This window comes from Falco biarmicus, chromosome 16, assembly GCF_023638135.1.
Source record: "Falco biarmicus isolate bFalBia1 chromosome 16, bFalBia1.pri, whole genome shotgun sequence".
Lineage (NCBI taxonomy): Eukaryota > Metazoa > Chordata > Aves > Falconiformes > Falconidae > Falco > Falco biarmicus.
This window is the reverse complement of record NC_079303.1, coordinates 931,064-944,539: the sequence shown is the minus strand read 5'-3', so window position 1 is coordinate 944,539 and position 13,476 is coordinate 931,064. Positions and strand designations below refer to the sequence as shown.

Genomic DNA, 13,476 nt, shown 5'->3' with positions numbered 1-13,476 from the left:
TAAGCAGTTGTGTATTTCAGGAATAATATGTTCTTGTCAGAAGTACTTCGTGTAACAAAACCCATGAAGGCTCATTCTGTAGTATGTATAGAACACGCAGTTACCTAACCATAAGAAGGTTTAAGCTGGAGCGGGCTTCTGCAAGCCTCTAGTCCAACCTCTTGCTTGAAGCAGGGCCAGCTTCGAGCCTGTGTCATGTTGCTTTGAACTACCTGAGCTCACCTGAGTATTACAAAGTCTCTGAGGATGGGGATGCCCCACTTTCTTGCTCCTTGGCCCAGTGCAGCATCGTTCCTACCAGGAGGTATGTCTTCCTTCGTGTCAGCTGGGATTTCCCGTGTTGGAACTTGTCTGTTCCTCCTTCCACTGCAGATTGATGAGAAGTCTGGTTCTATATCTCTGTAAATCCCACCCCACAAGTAGTAGAGCAACTAAATCCTTTCTTTGCCTTCTCTTTTCCATGCTAAAAAAGTTGGGTTTCCTCAGTCTTTCTCTTTGTGTTGTGGGCTCCAACTCCCTGATGATCTTAACGGCTTCTCCTGGACTTTCTCCAGGTGGAGTTGTGTAAGGTTTTGATTTGCAGCGAGTCCCAAAAGAGTTCATTACTTTTTTCTGTTTTCTGCCTTTACTGAATAATTCCCCCTTCCTAAACAGGTGCTAATAAAAGCTTCATTGTTCTTTATATTCTTTCTGCAAAGCTGGAGGAGGGCATTGTGTAGGCAAAGGGAGCTGCACAATGGCACAAGATTTCTTTCATTGTCTGTCCTTGGGGATGCGGGCACTACAGCAATTTGCATCCCTGTGAGTTCACCTTGAGCTATGTCCTTTAATAAAAGCTAAGCAGGAAATCAAAGTCACTCCATCTTATGCTTACAAGTGTAGCCCAGCAAAAACTGGGGCTTGTTGAAACACTTTCAGAACACAAGATTGTGCCTTGCAGTGCTCTTACTTCTTCCAAATGTCCCTTTTTCTCCTCCACAGTTCAGTTGGCTCAGCAAGTCAGACGAGCAGAAGGATGAGTCACCTTCATCGTGGCGGCTGGGGCTACGGAAGACTGGCAGTCATAACATGTTGAGTGAAGTTGCTGCTACTCGTGAGGCGCAGAGAGATAAGACTTCTTCTATCTATCGTTCTTCGTCAAGTCCTCGGATATCTGCGTTATTAGACAACAAAGAAAAGGTTTGGCTTTCAGCAAATGTGTTTTAGTGCATCCCAGCTGAGCAGATTTCACCTCACAGGTTTAAGACCCCTTCCCTTTCGTTTTGAGTTATTGCTGAGTTTTATATCCCTAACAAACTTAGGTCTCTTTCATTCTTCCTTTTTCTTTTGAAAATTTTCCCTGTCCTATCAGTTGCTCTTGCAGAACTGGAGTTTGGTGCTCCTTTGACCTGATCCCTGCTTGGGTTGGAGTGGGCTGCCAGTGAACAAGGGCTGTTGGTCTGGCACAGCCCTTTCTTTACCAGAAAATATCTAATCAAGACAGCAGTGTGTACCTGCAGTGGAAATTCTCCTTCGCTGTCATCTGCATGGGATTCTTTCTGTATCCACCAGCTGTATTTGTGAATCCCATCCCACTATTCGCTAGCTGTAGCTTTGCTGCCCGTGGGTAGCTGCCCCGTGCTTGATTCAAGATCAGGCTGGACGGGGCTCTGAGCAACCTGATGTCCCTGCTCAGGGCAGGGGGTTGGACTAGACGGCCTTTGAAAGGTCCCTTCCCACCCAAACCATTCTGTGATTCTCTGGTTTATATAGGTAGTTCTAGTTAGGAGCTACTTTTATTCACTAGCACGCTCTTCACAAAATCATTTTCAGAACTGATTCTTCTGTGCTGTGGTATGTGTTGCCCAAGAAAAATGCTTTAAACCTGTTGTCCTTAGACAGGAGAGTGCTTTCTTAGTTGAAGGAACCTGAACATTAATTTAGTTGTCATTGAATGTGCTGGAAGCGTAACAGATGTCCAGCTGAAGTACTTCTTTTGCTTCACCAGGATAAAGACAACAAGAGCTATCTTGCCACAATAGCCCCCAGAAGACTAAGCAGTACGAGCGATATAGAAGAAAAAGAAAACAGGTGAGACTGACTGACTTTAATGCTCAGCTTCTGTCGATAGTTCCTCTGGAATACCTTTTTTCTGTATTCATGCTGCATATATTTTCTCAGCAGTCCCAAGTGCGTGGGAATTCACAACATTGAGAGCTCTCTCTGATCTGTAAAAGTTCTGGTAGGTTCCTTTTCGTTTAGGTGAGCGGGGCAACAGGCTTGTTTCTCCAGCCCCTGCATTCATACACACGTGGTCTCCGTCCAGGAAACGAGATGTGTGCATACTTTTTCCTTTTATATGCAAGTGCCTCATTTTGGAGCTGGCCCCTACATTTGTACTTCTGTCGCTTGCTCAAGAGTCACCTTCAGTCCCTTTTGTTCACATATCTGTCGTTTTGAGTTGGAGTTTGTGAACGCTGTCATGTATGGAACTGTTCCCCTGGCAGGGGTTGTTTTTAAGGTGAACGAGTGTCGTTGCCCCTGGGCAGAACCACAGTACAGACGGGATGAGTATCTGGTATCTCCAGATACTGTTGAGGAGCTAATCTCTACAAACGGGTTCCTCCTCACAATTTGTGCTAGAAGGAGTAAAATTTGAGCTTAGCCTCATTTCCAGCCACTTCCACAATCATGGCAGAAAGGCACATACAGAGAAGACGTTGTGAACTGTAATTGCTGTGAAGAAGTTGGGGCAGTTGCCCACCCTGAGAGAACTTCAGCACAGCTTGAGATTCTTTGCTGATCTTTTGCTGGAACCTCCCTGCTGCGTTCCTGCCTAATCTCAGCCAGCCACTGTGCTTGGGGGTTTAGCAGACAGTTTGTGTCTGCTGATAAGCTTGAGCGGTTTTGGCAGAGGCTGGTATTGAGTGGCACATCCAGCTGCCTGCTGCTAAGTGTCCTTTGCTCGGTGAAGTAGGGAATGAGGAGAATTGGCCTGCGGGAACAGATGGTGCCCAGGCGTACCGTCTAGTACACATTTTCCCCAATATAACTTCCTTTCAAAACAGCTGAATTTCACTTCACAGAACCCACAGGTGTCTGAAAGGGCATCGGCATGGACATGGCAACTGAAAAATGAAAATTAATTGCAGGCTGATGAGTGAATAGACTTGTTCTGCTTTACAGACTCAAGACCCTGTCCAGGACTTGTACTTGGACGTACTGCCCAAGTGTGTTTCAGGAAGAGGAGCCCTGCTTTCAGATAACTGTGATAAATAGGGCTACTAAGAATTTATTGACAACTTGTCAAGTAGTTTTAGATATTGCCAGACACTTTGTTTGTTGTTTTCTGCTGCTAAGTATAGCAAGGGATTTGCCATACTGAATTGCTTTACTGTCATTGCCTGGATACCTCAGAGAATAAAAACTTTCCCTGTGGTTGCAATATCTGTCCATTTGTGCAATGTCATTTGATACAAGATGTGCAATGTCGTTTGATACAAGAGAGAATATCAAATGACGTTACTTAATATGTTAAATTACTTTTATGGACTAAAGTCTGAATTTGAACCGCAAGTTTTCTGACTAAAAAAGATCTTTTTTACACAAAGCATTACATCATCTGGTCATTCTTGAGTAATACCGATGGCAGTAACAGAAACCGGTGTTAAGGCTAGAAGAGGTGTTCCAGCGAGTTGTGTCACCTGTGAACAGTGGTGCACGTAGGTGTAAGGGAAGGATTTGTGTTGTGGAACTGTAAAGGAGCCAAAAGCAGACTCCAGAAGTTTTTCTAAGCAAACTGTGTGCTCTCTCCTGTGTTAGAGAATCAGCTGTTAACCTAGTGCGGAGCGGCTCTTACACCCGGCAGCCATGGAGGGATGAATCAAAGGGAAACGAAGCTCCCCATTCTGGTGCACCTACTACCTATGTATCTACCTACTTGAAAAGGTATGTCCAGTTCTGTCTTACGTGGGTTCCCAGGCAGTCGGTTCTACTCTTAACGTGCCTCCCAGACTTCAGCCTCCTGCTTGCAGCTTACTGCATCAGTGTAACTGGCCTTGGGACCCTCTTCTGCTGAGAGCCGGAAATAAAAATTAAGATTTGCCAACATTTGTCATGCCAGATAGTATTTAAAGGCCATCATTTTTGTTGATTTGTAAATTGCTAAATTGAATTTAAATACTCTTGCTCACATAATTCAAATGCAAAGTGTTTTCTCAGTTTTATGCTAGTATTATGGTTAGATAATAAAACCCAAATTGATCATAAAAAGACGATAAATCCACTACAGTCTGAAAGCATTGTTCCAATAGCTATTGACAGGTAAGTTGTAGCTTAGTGCTCATTTTGGTTTATATTAGTTGAAGATTATGGCATCATTATTAGAAAAGTGGCAGTGTTCTTGTGCATGACTTACAGCACTTGGTAAGGAGTAAGACTGATGTCTCCAGCCATTTTCTTGTGGTAGTAAGGAAGCAGTTTCTGCACAGTGTGTGACAAACCGTAGAGGCTGGTGGTTAGTAAACTAGCCAAGCAGAATCAGGAAGGCAGCTCCGTGCATAACGTCTTTAACTGGCGGTATCTTCTAGCCCTTTGGAAGGCAGAGGCTCAGTTTCCTTGAAGTACCAGATAATGGCTGAGTGAGGTGAATGAATGCCCTGCTCTGTTAAGGCAAGTAAGACATAAATGAGTTTTCATCTCAGTTGTGAAAAGGAGGATCAGCCCTTTGTGCAAGTACAGTGCCATCACCTCACCTTCGTTTTAGCTAAAACTGGAAACCATCAAAACAGCATGTATGAATGTGTCACGCTGCAAAGCCATTTGATCCGTGCTTAAAGAAAAGGGCAGAAATGTTTCAAGGTTTTAGATTGTGTTTCAACAAATTCTAGACCCTGAACTAAATAACTGTCCTGAAGATGGAACAATTGCTTGAGATATTTGGGGAAACGTGGATTTTTTTGTGTTCTGGTACTTATCGCTGGTAGAGGTAAGTTGTGCTCAAGGATGTGTGTGTCCATCTGCTGAGCACATACAGACCCATTTCCACAAAAGGTGAAACAGCCACTTCAAGCAATAGACTTCTCCTGATCTGCTGATCCATTATGGTGACACATCTATCCTGGGACATGATGACAGGCAGCCTCCATAGCTTGTCTCTCTCTAAAGGCGATCTGACAAGCCACAGCTGATTACAATGGGAAAATGTTGCCTTTTGCAGCTGGCACACCATGCAGTTTCCTAGCCTGAGACAGTCCAGTCACTCATGTGGCTGTCTGCTGAAATTTTACAAACATTGCCTCAGCTAATCCAGAACCAGATTTAGTGTTACATTCATGTAGTTGTGCTCTATTTCCTTGGTTAAACTACAGACAGTGAGAGTTCTGGCTGGCAGGGGTATTTTGCTAACGCCGATTTCTCGTCACAAAGGCTGAATTCTGGCCTTTCGTAGGAGAGTGTTGGTTTACAAGCAACTACAGAGAATAGCTTTGCCAGCTAGCAATGAAGTGTACTTTTTAAAAGAGATCAAGTTTTACATTTTATGTAAAATCATGTAAAAACATGTAAAAAATTTATGTAAAAACAGTAGAATCATGATCAATTTGCCATCTGTCCCATATGCCATTCTATAGGAGAGCACACAGAAATTAATCATATTGAACCTCTGATTTCTCCAGCTTTATGCATCAGCCTCTAAGATGAGGGAAGGGAACCTGATTGCCTGTTAAGAGTAAGCTCTTTGTCATTTCCAAATATTAACAAAACTCTGAACACAACTCCAAAAGCTAAAAGCTTGTTCAGAGAGAAGAGTTAAAGTGAGCATGACATACGTGGTTGTGACTGAGAGGATAACTTGTATACTTCTGCATTCCCCCTTTACTTTAGCATTTAGGTAATCTCCATAAAGATACCAAGTTATGTTCCGTAGGTGCTTTATATGACCCCCAAACAAAGAGTAAACATCAGCAACAGATCATCCTAAGATGTTGAAAATGGCTTTTCTTCTAAAAGGGGAATAAAGTAACTTGCAGCAATGTTGTAAATGTTCTTTAGCTTTAATTGAAGCAAATGTTAAAGTGCTCTCTGTAATGGTAATGACAGGCTTTACTTTTGCTTTCTCTATAGGTGTACCACTAGCCCAGAAATTCACAGAACCCTGTTCTGACACCCTGTTCCCCATTTTAGTGCATATTGACCTTCAAACAGCTGGTTCGCTTCGCCTGTATGTTACAGGATTTGGAGGAAAACTGGCATAGCAGATTGAATTAATTCAGCATCTTTCTGTTGACATCATCCATAAGTGATGCCTCACAGGAGGGGATCACACACATCAGAGTGAAATCACTTTTTCACACAGCTTCTCCTCCATTTTACATGTTTACATATATGCTGCCTTACTGGTTTTGTTCACATAAAAAACATCACAGCGAGTCAGGTCAACAGTCTGTGCAGTCCAGCTTCTTTATGACAGCAACTGGTTTTGAAGGACAAGTTGCAAAAGCTAGGATAACTTACGAGCCGTCTTCCACCTCCCACACTCACCCTGCTTCCAGCAGTCACGGATTTGGGAGCCAGGGGTTATACTTACCCAATGTTCTTAATTAATAGCCACCACTGTGGCCAGCTTCCATTGGCAAATCCTGTTTTCATCTCTGCAGCACTCTATGGCAGTGTGTTTAAAAAAAAAATAGTTGTGTTTTGTGCAAACCTTTTTTATTAGTGTATGTGGAAGCTTTGTGAGGTTTTGAAGGTTTTTTAAGATTTTTGAATTCTACTTGCCTTAGCTGCCTCAGAAGTATTTCTTTTTAAATGGTGCTTTCCATTTCATTGCTCATTCCCTGATGGTTGTATTACGGTGATTATGTTGGAGAACAAGTAGCACTGTGTCAGTCCCCCCCCCCCCTTTTTTTTTTCTAATGTTGAATTCTTCAGCATAAATTCATAATCCTCCCTTTTACAGATTCATATGAACACAGCTGTTAATTAATAAGATTCCCCAGCTAACCTTTTTGTTGCAATTTTCTGGTCCTGTTCAGATCAAATATGAATAATTGAATAAATGCCTTAGAGTCCCCCTCAGGCTGCGCAGTGCCACCCGGGCGAGGTGATGGGGTAGAGCTGGCAATGCCTCGGCCCTTCTGGTGAGCCGGAGCATGCATGCAATGCCCCAGCGCCGCGTTTCTCCAGCCCGGGGAGCTGGCACAAGGCCATCACCACGCTCTTCTTCTCCATTCCTCCTCCTCCCCCTCTCAGCTCCCCAACATCTCTGCTCTCCCAGGCACCCGGTGCTGCTTCCATCCCCTTGTCTCCCCTTTCCACCCATTACCTTTCCCTTCTGAAAGACAGTCCTTGTCAGGTCTTACTGAATAACCCTCTCGTGTCCGCCCTTCTGACCAAGTTCATTCTCTTCTTTGCAGCCAGCCCTCGTGCCCCAGCCTCTCAGCCTTGGGCTCTCCTCGGACAGTGCCGCATCAGCCCTGCTGGGGCTGCCACCACCTGTCCCCTGCTGCTCCTCTTGTTCCTTCCCCTGGCGCACACTCCACTGCCATCACCCCCTAAGTACACTCATTTCTCCAACTTCACGGCTGCTTGCTCTGCACGCCCACGCCAGCCAGGCTTCGCCCCCTGCTCTCACCCGCTCCCAGCCCATCTCCAGGCCTTGGCCTTTCCCCCCATGCAGGGAGCCAGGAGGGAGGCACTTGCTTCTAGCAGCACTTGCTGCTGCCCCGTGCTCCGGGGCCAGCTTTCCAGAGGAAGCTTTGTTTAGTCTCTGGTGGAGGTTGCTACCTGGTGACAATAACTTGCTTGTGCCTTTGTGACCTGGATATGGCAGGCGGCCATCAGCTGAAGAGCCCCAACCTAAGGTTCCTCCCCGTGGCAGCCTTCCAGATGCCCCTTTCTCTCCTTTGGCCGTCCGGGGACCAGCTGCTTGTTCTGGGCTGGCTGGGGGCCTTGGCATGTAAAACTGGTTTGTAAATTGGGTGCCTACGTGAACTGGACTGGATCCTTCCTCTGACCTCCTGTTCCTGGCTGTTGTCCTGCCCCTTTCAAGTTTTATGTCAGCCTCGGGCTGCTCTCTCTGACTCTTGCTCTTGTGTTGACTTCCAGTTCCAGTCTGTTTTCCCTGGCTTTCCCATAAACTTGCAGCTCTTTGTCCCGATCTGCTTTTCCTCTAGGTCAGCTTTTATTTCTGGTGCAACCACTTTCCCCCATGTGCACTGGCATGGGAGTCATTAGGATGCAGGAGGCGAGAGGCAGCCTGCCAGCCTTCCTAGCCTTTGATCCTGCAGACAGCCCAGTCTGACCAGTAGCAACCAGGAACACCAGTTGCTGGGAAAGGCGTGGCAGGGCCCTGGGTCACGCATGCATGCTTGTTTGCTCTGAGCTGACAACGAGCAGCCTGTACATGGGGCTGTGGCACATGCAATAAGGAGGTTTTGCCAGATTTCATCACGTCTGGTTTTCGAGGTGTGCAACTTCTCCCACTTAGGATGGATTTTCTCTGAAAAAGCGCAAGGGTACATCCTCGCATGAGAGCTCTTCTCCATTTCTCCTGTCTCCTCCAGAGTATGGGCACTTTAACACTTCCAGCTTTTCAGTAATAACGGGTTTAAGGGGTTTGTTTTAAACTGGCAAAATAGGTATTTCCCTTGCTCATTCTTGAATATTTTTTGGATGGTTTTGCTAGCTATTTTCCAGAAATACCGAGTTTGAGATATGCCTCACAGAAAATTAAAGCCTGAACTGATCGTCTTTGCCAAAGCTTTTCAGCCACTGAAAACAAGTTCTTAAACCTGGAAGCCCTGGGCATCCTTAGGAAGTGATGCAGCCAGACCTGCTTATGTCACTCTCTCCTTCCCTGCTTTAAGCGACCTCATCCTTGCTCATTGTTCCTACCTTCCCCCAGTACATGGGGTGCTCTGTGCACACCGCTTTCACTGCGGTAGGGTTTTTCCCTTCCCTGATCTTCACCGATTCACCTCCACGCCGTTGTTCTCTCACTGAAACCCGCAGGGCTTAGCTAAGAGGGGCGCTGGCAGCGCCAGCCCACGTGAGCAGCTGCAGCCTCCCCGGTGTACTTTAATCTCCCTGCACACGTTTTGCTAAGATGTAATACTTGCTCCCTTCCCAGCGGAGAGCCCAGCTGCGGTGGTGTTCTGTTGAATATTTACTGTGCTCTGAAGGACGTGATTTTGTGATGTTTTACAGTGCTTCATTTGGTAGAAGTAGTGACCTGAGCAGTCCCTACATTTCAGCCAGTCGCAATACATCTGTAGCTACCTCACCCAGTGCCATTGGCTCATCTACCTCACTGGGCACCCCGTGGCATCCTGTCTCTTCCTGCCCCACATCTCTCAGTGCGAACGCTACTGCATCCGCCCGCCAGTATACCAGGTAACGGCTCACAGCTGAGATAACTGCAGAAAATCAGCATTTGGGTTGCAAGTTCTGAATGCTGGAGTGGATTATGGACTGGACGTGCGCTTCCACACAGGGAGCGCTGATAAGAAATCCCGGAATGGTTGTGTTGGACCGTTTCAGTAGTGCATATGCACCAGCAGGCAGCTAACGGCCCCTGTGTGACCCTCGCTTCTTCACCCCCTGGAGTGGTCGGTTGTACCCTCTTGCTGCCCTGTTAGAGCCCTGCTGTGTTGCTCAGGCTGCTCTTGGGCGTTCAGTGTTACAAGCTCTTGGAGTTCGTTCCTTCTGCCTATTCGCCAGTTATATTTTCTAATTGTTTTTGCTACAAACAGGGATGTGAAGACTGTGAATTCCTCCTGCTTATTCTTCCACAAGTTTTTGAAAGCTCGTTTTAATGTGTGCTGTTCTCTACAAAACCACGAGTCTAGAATGAGGAGAGTGAACTGTCAGTGCTCCCTCAAGGTGGCTGGTCTCACTCAGCAGCTGAGTTCACTTGCTTTGCTTTCCGTTATGTCTTCTCTATTTCAGAGCCCCTTTCAGGCAACAAACTGATACTGCTGTAGAGAAAAATACAGAGGGCATCTCTGCTAGCACCCCCCTAGGTGTAATCACAAATCGTGCCATACTCGGCTCTGCTAACGGTATTGCGAATGCCAGTGCTGCCTCAACCACAGGAAAGGACTGCTCAGCTGAGGAAGCCAGGGAGCGCAGAAGGTTAGTGAGCAGAGTGCCGCTGTGTGTCGGTCCTCCTCCGTCATCAGATCTCACGTGGTGGTGATGGTGGGGGTGTGAGAACTGTTTCTCAGGTGCTACGTAGAGTTAACGGGCTGCTGCCCCTGCTCTTGTCTTAAGGTTTTGAACTGAGTCATCCCTGGCTTGTAGGTTACATTTAGGTTCATAAATTTCTACTTGTCTTTTTAGCATCTCAGCCTTTTTCTTCAGTAGTCATCTCAGCTACTAGTCTCAATCCCTGTACACAAGAGGGGTGGACAGCCCAGTAGCCACTTGTAGTAGGTTCTGTCACATAAATCCCATTCTGGAAAGAGCAGAAGAAATGAAACACATTCAGATAAAATCCATCCCTCTATGCCTCGGTCCTTGCTGCACAAGCCCCTCGATGCCCTCTGCAGTTAGTGGGGGAAAACAAACATTGCTGGAGTGTGCAGGTGTGCGATACAGGAGGAGATGGACTGCACTCTAGCAGCATGCATTTCTTTCGATCGACTCTACAGGAAGGCTTACCACAGAGGCAGAAGTCTGCCTTGTGCAACTGAGGCTATTTCAGCAGCAGCAGCATTTTTAATTACACTGAATCTAACTGGTGGTATCTCTTTCTTACCATATGATGGTATTTTAAGACTGGGGAGAAACAAAACTGGGGTAGCTGGTGCTCTTTTCAAAGGAAATTTACCATGTGCTTTTAAGTACCAAATAGCAAACGCTCCATCTTTATTCATGCAAACAGGTTAACTTTTGCAAATTCTGTCTCTTCTGATGGCATTGGTGAAAGTAGATGGTGATAAATAAAATGCAGTGATGAACCGTGTATTCCTAACTAGCAACCAGTTCATGGAGTGTATTCCGTAATAAGATTCTTCCAAGCTAAAATAATAACTTCTTAAGATACGGACCTTTCTGAGTGGAGATATACTCAGACATATTTTAAATAGCCTAAAGCCAAAGGATGTGAAAAGCAGCAATGGAAATTATCAGCTTGCAAAGATGAAGATGGTAGAGCTCAGCAGTGCCGTGTAGCCTGCAGTCAGTCGGGGGCCTCCCCCACGGCGGGCGGGCGGGCATGCTTGCAGCGGGCTTCTCTTTGCTGCAGTAGGGCCCTGAAAGACGGTGGTCTGTGCTATTTGGAAAATACCCAAAGTTTTAGTGCTCGTTGGGCATTTTTTTTTTTTCCCCAGAGCTAGCACAGGGAGTGCTTTGAAGGTATGTCAGGCATTCTGGATGAGCCACATTCATCCACTCCGTGTGCAGGGACATAATTTGAAATAGCTGCTGCAGAGTATCTTTGTAAGAACACTTAAAGTTAATATTAGGAGTACCTCCGTATGCTCCTCGTCATTTTGCTAGGGGTCAGTTGGCTTGGTGTCATTTGCAATTGAATTGAGAAGAGCTGCCAAAAGATACTCCTGGTGCAAAGTGAGATTGTGCAAAAGAGGACAGAGTGAGTATTGTGTTTTTAGTTCACACTTCAGACAGTTTCACAACAGTATCTTAATTTCGGCAAGCCCAGAATCAAGTTGCAGAAGCTTTAGATTTTTTCCCCGAAGAAATGGGCTCCACAAAACCCACCAGACTTTTGGCACTGTCTGCAGACGGAGATCTCGGCTGTGATAGTATTTGTAGATGCCCAAAAGAGCATCTATTAATATTACTGCATTGGCATGTATTACCAAATCGGTTTCTATAAATAGCGTAGGAGATTTGTTTGTCTCCTGCGTTTGTATTAGAGAACCAACTCTTAGGAATTATGATAATGTAAAGAGAAACACCAGAAAATTCCTCCCACCTTTAATTGGTGCTTTGAAACTATTGAGAGGAAAAAAAAGGTACAGCGAGGATGCGTTGGGTGGAGGAAACCTTATTTGTGAATGTGTGTTCTAACAGCAGGATATACTGACTGGGGAACTGCCTGCACGTTTTGAACTAGGAAACATGGAGCTAGAGGAACAGGAGAGGCCACCTACATGGGAAAAGCTTATTTTGGAAGGAGACCAATTCCACTAAAATAAAATTAAAAAAGAAAATGGCAGGCAGTTGTCAGGGAAGCACTGTATGGATTTCAGTTCCCACCGGCAGCTGTTGCGGTAGTGTTCGGTCTGCTTCAGTGTTTCCAAAGCTCCGGCTTTCTCTTAGCAACAGAAACATAAACAAGCTTATCAGCTAATATTAGATCACAGGGATGTCTCCTAACTTGTGGCCTTAAATTATCTGCGTGAAGCCAAAAGGTTAAAGCAGAAGAGACTGCCAGGTCTGGGGAGGACCGAGCAGCCCTGTGCTCTGGCGTGCGGTTTCGCATCCTTCGGTGCCCAGCACCCGCAGCCTGGCCCATGCCGTGTTTCACCCGTGGCGCTTTACCTGCCGCTGGCTCGCCAGCTGAATCGGTCAGCAACCCCCCGGTGGGTGGGAAATCATGTGCCTCGCCTGGCTGCAGAGGGGTGATGAGACACAAGAGGCGGCAGCGCAGGGGAGGACAGTTCGCAGGCACGCAGGGCCACCTGCCCGGCACACGGTGACACGCTGCTGCCGGCTGTCCCCGCCACACGGCTGGATGTTCCGCCCCGCCGCTGCCACGCGTGTTTACGTGTGCCCGGCCGCGTTCAGCCTCCCCCCGTTCTGCTGCGGCACGGCAGTTGTGCTGGGAGGCTGGAAACGTGCTGTTTTCCAGAGTCGGTGGTTTTGCCAGGCAGTTTCTTTCTCTTTTTCCTGGGGGTTTTCAAGCCGCTGACCACCATTGCTGTTGGGCCATTTTGACGATCTCCTGCCAGCGCCAAATTGTCTCACACCGCCAGTGCATCTGTCCGGCTGAACTCAAACCAGCACCGGCTCTGCTCGGGTGGGTTACGCGGGTGGGTGCCTGCAGTGCCTCACGCAGACCCTCTTCTTCCTGGTGCAGAACCGGGGTCCGCCTGGTCCCTGCCTGGTGCAAGCAGGCGGTGGGGAATCGGGGGGCCGTTGGTTGCAGCCCACCGTGGGGTATCCGCCTTCACCCGGGGTGACAGCGGCCTCTAGTGCCACCGAAAGCTCCTTTGCAAAGGTCACCTGCAGCTTTGTCCGCGCGGTTTCAGCAGGGCCCTGGGCACCTCTCCCGGGACCCCGCGCTGCAGCCCCTCTCAGGGGGCTCCTGCTGCCTGCGCGTGCCCCGTGTGCGGGACATGACCTGTGCCATGAGGCACCTGGTGCTGGAAGGGAGGTCGGGGGGGATCTGGTTCTCACTGAAGCCTTTCGTATTACGTGAGAGCTTTGGTTCCCAGAATAGACTGAAAGGCGACCACGCAGCCCATGGCTCATGCTCAGCATCACGTGCGGTCAGAGCGGCTTTGCCTGAGAGCTTCTGACAGGCAA

The 13,476-nt window shown here is 47.2% G+C and overlaps 1 protein-coding gene across 5 annotated transcripts in view; it reads left to right on the top strand.

The window, feature by feature from the left end:
* The window catches only part of PPP1R12B (protein phosphatase 1 regulatory subunit 12B), a 128,462-nt gene that overhangs the window by 56,820 nt on the left and 58,166 nt on the right, over positions 1–13,476 (top strand). For 3 of the 5 annotated variants that reach the window (XM_056361297.1, XM_056361294.1, XM_056361293.1), the window contains exons 10-14: positions 982–1,179; positions 1,988–2,070; positions 3,802–3,927; positions 9,187–9,372; positions 9,928–10,113. In XM_056361297.1, the coding sequence (XP_056217272.1) occupies positions 982–1,179; positions 1,988–2,070; positions 3,802–3,927; positions 9,187–9,372; positions 9,928–10,113 (779 nt within the window). The remainder of the gene's footprint in view (positions 1–981; positions 1,180–1,987; positions 2,071–3,801; positions 3,928–9,186; positions 9,373–9,927; positions 10,114–13,476) is intronic. The other 2 variants (XM_056361296.1, XM_056361298.1) reach the window with 2 other exon arrangements.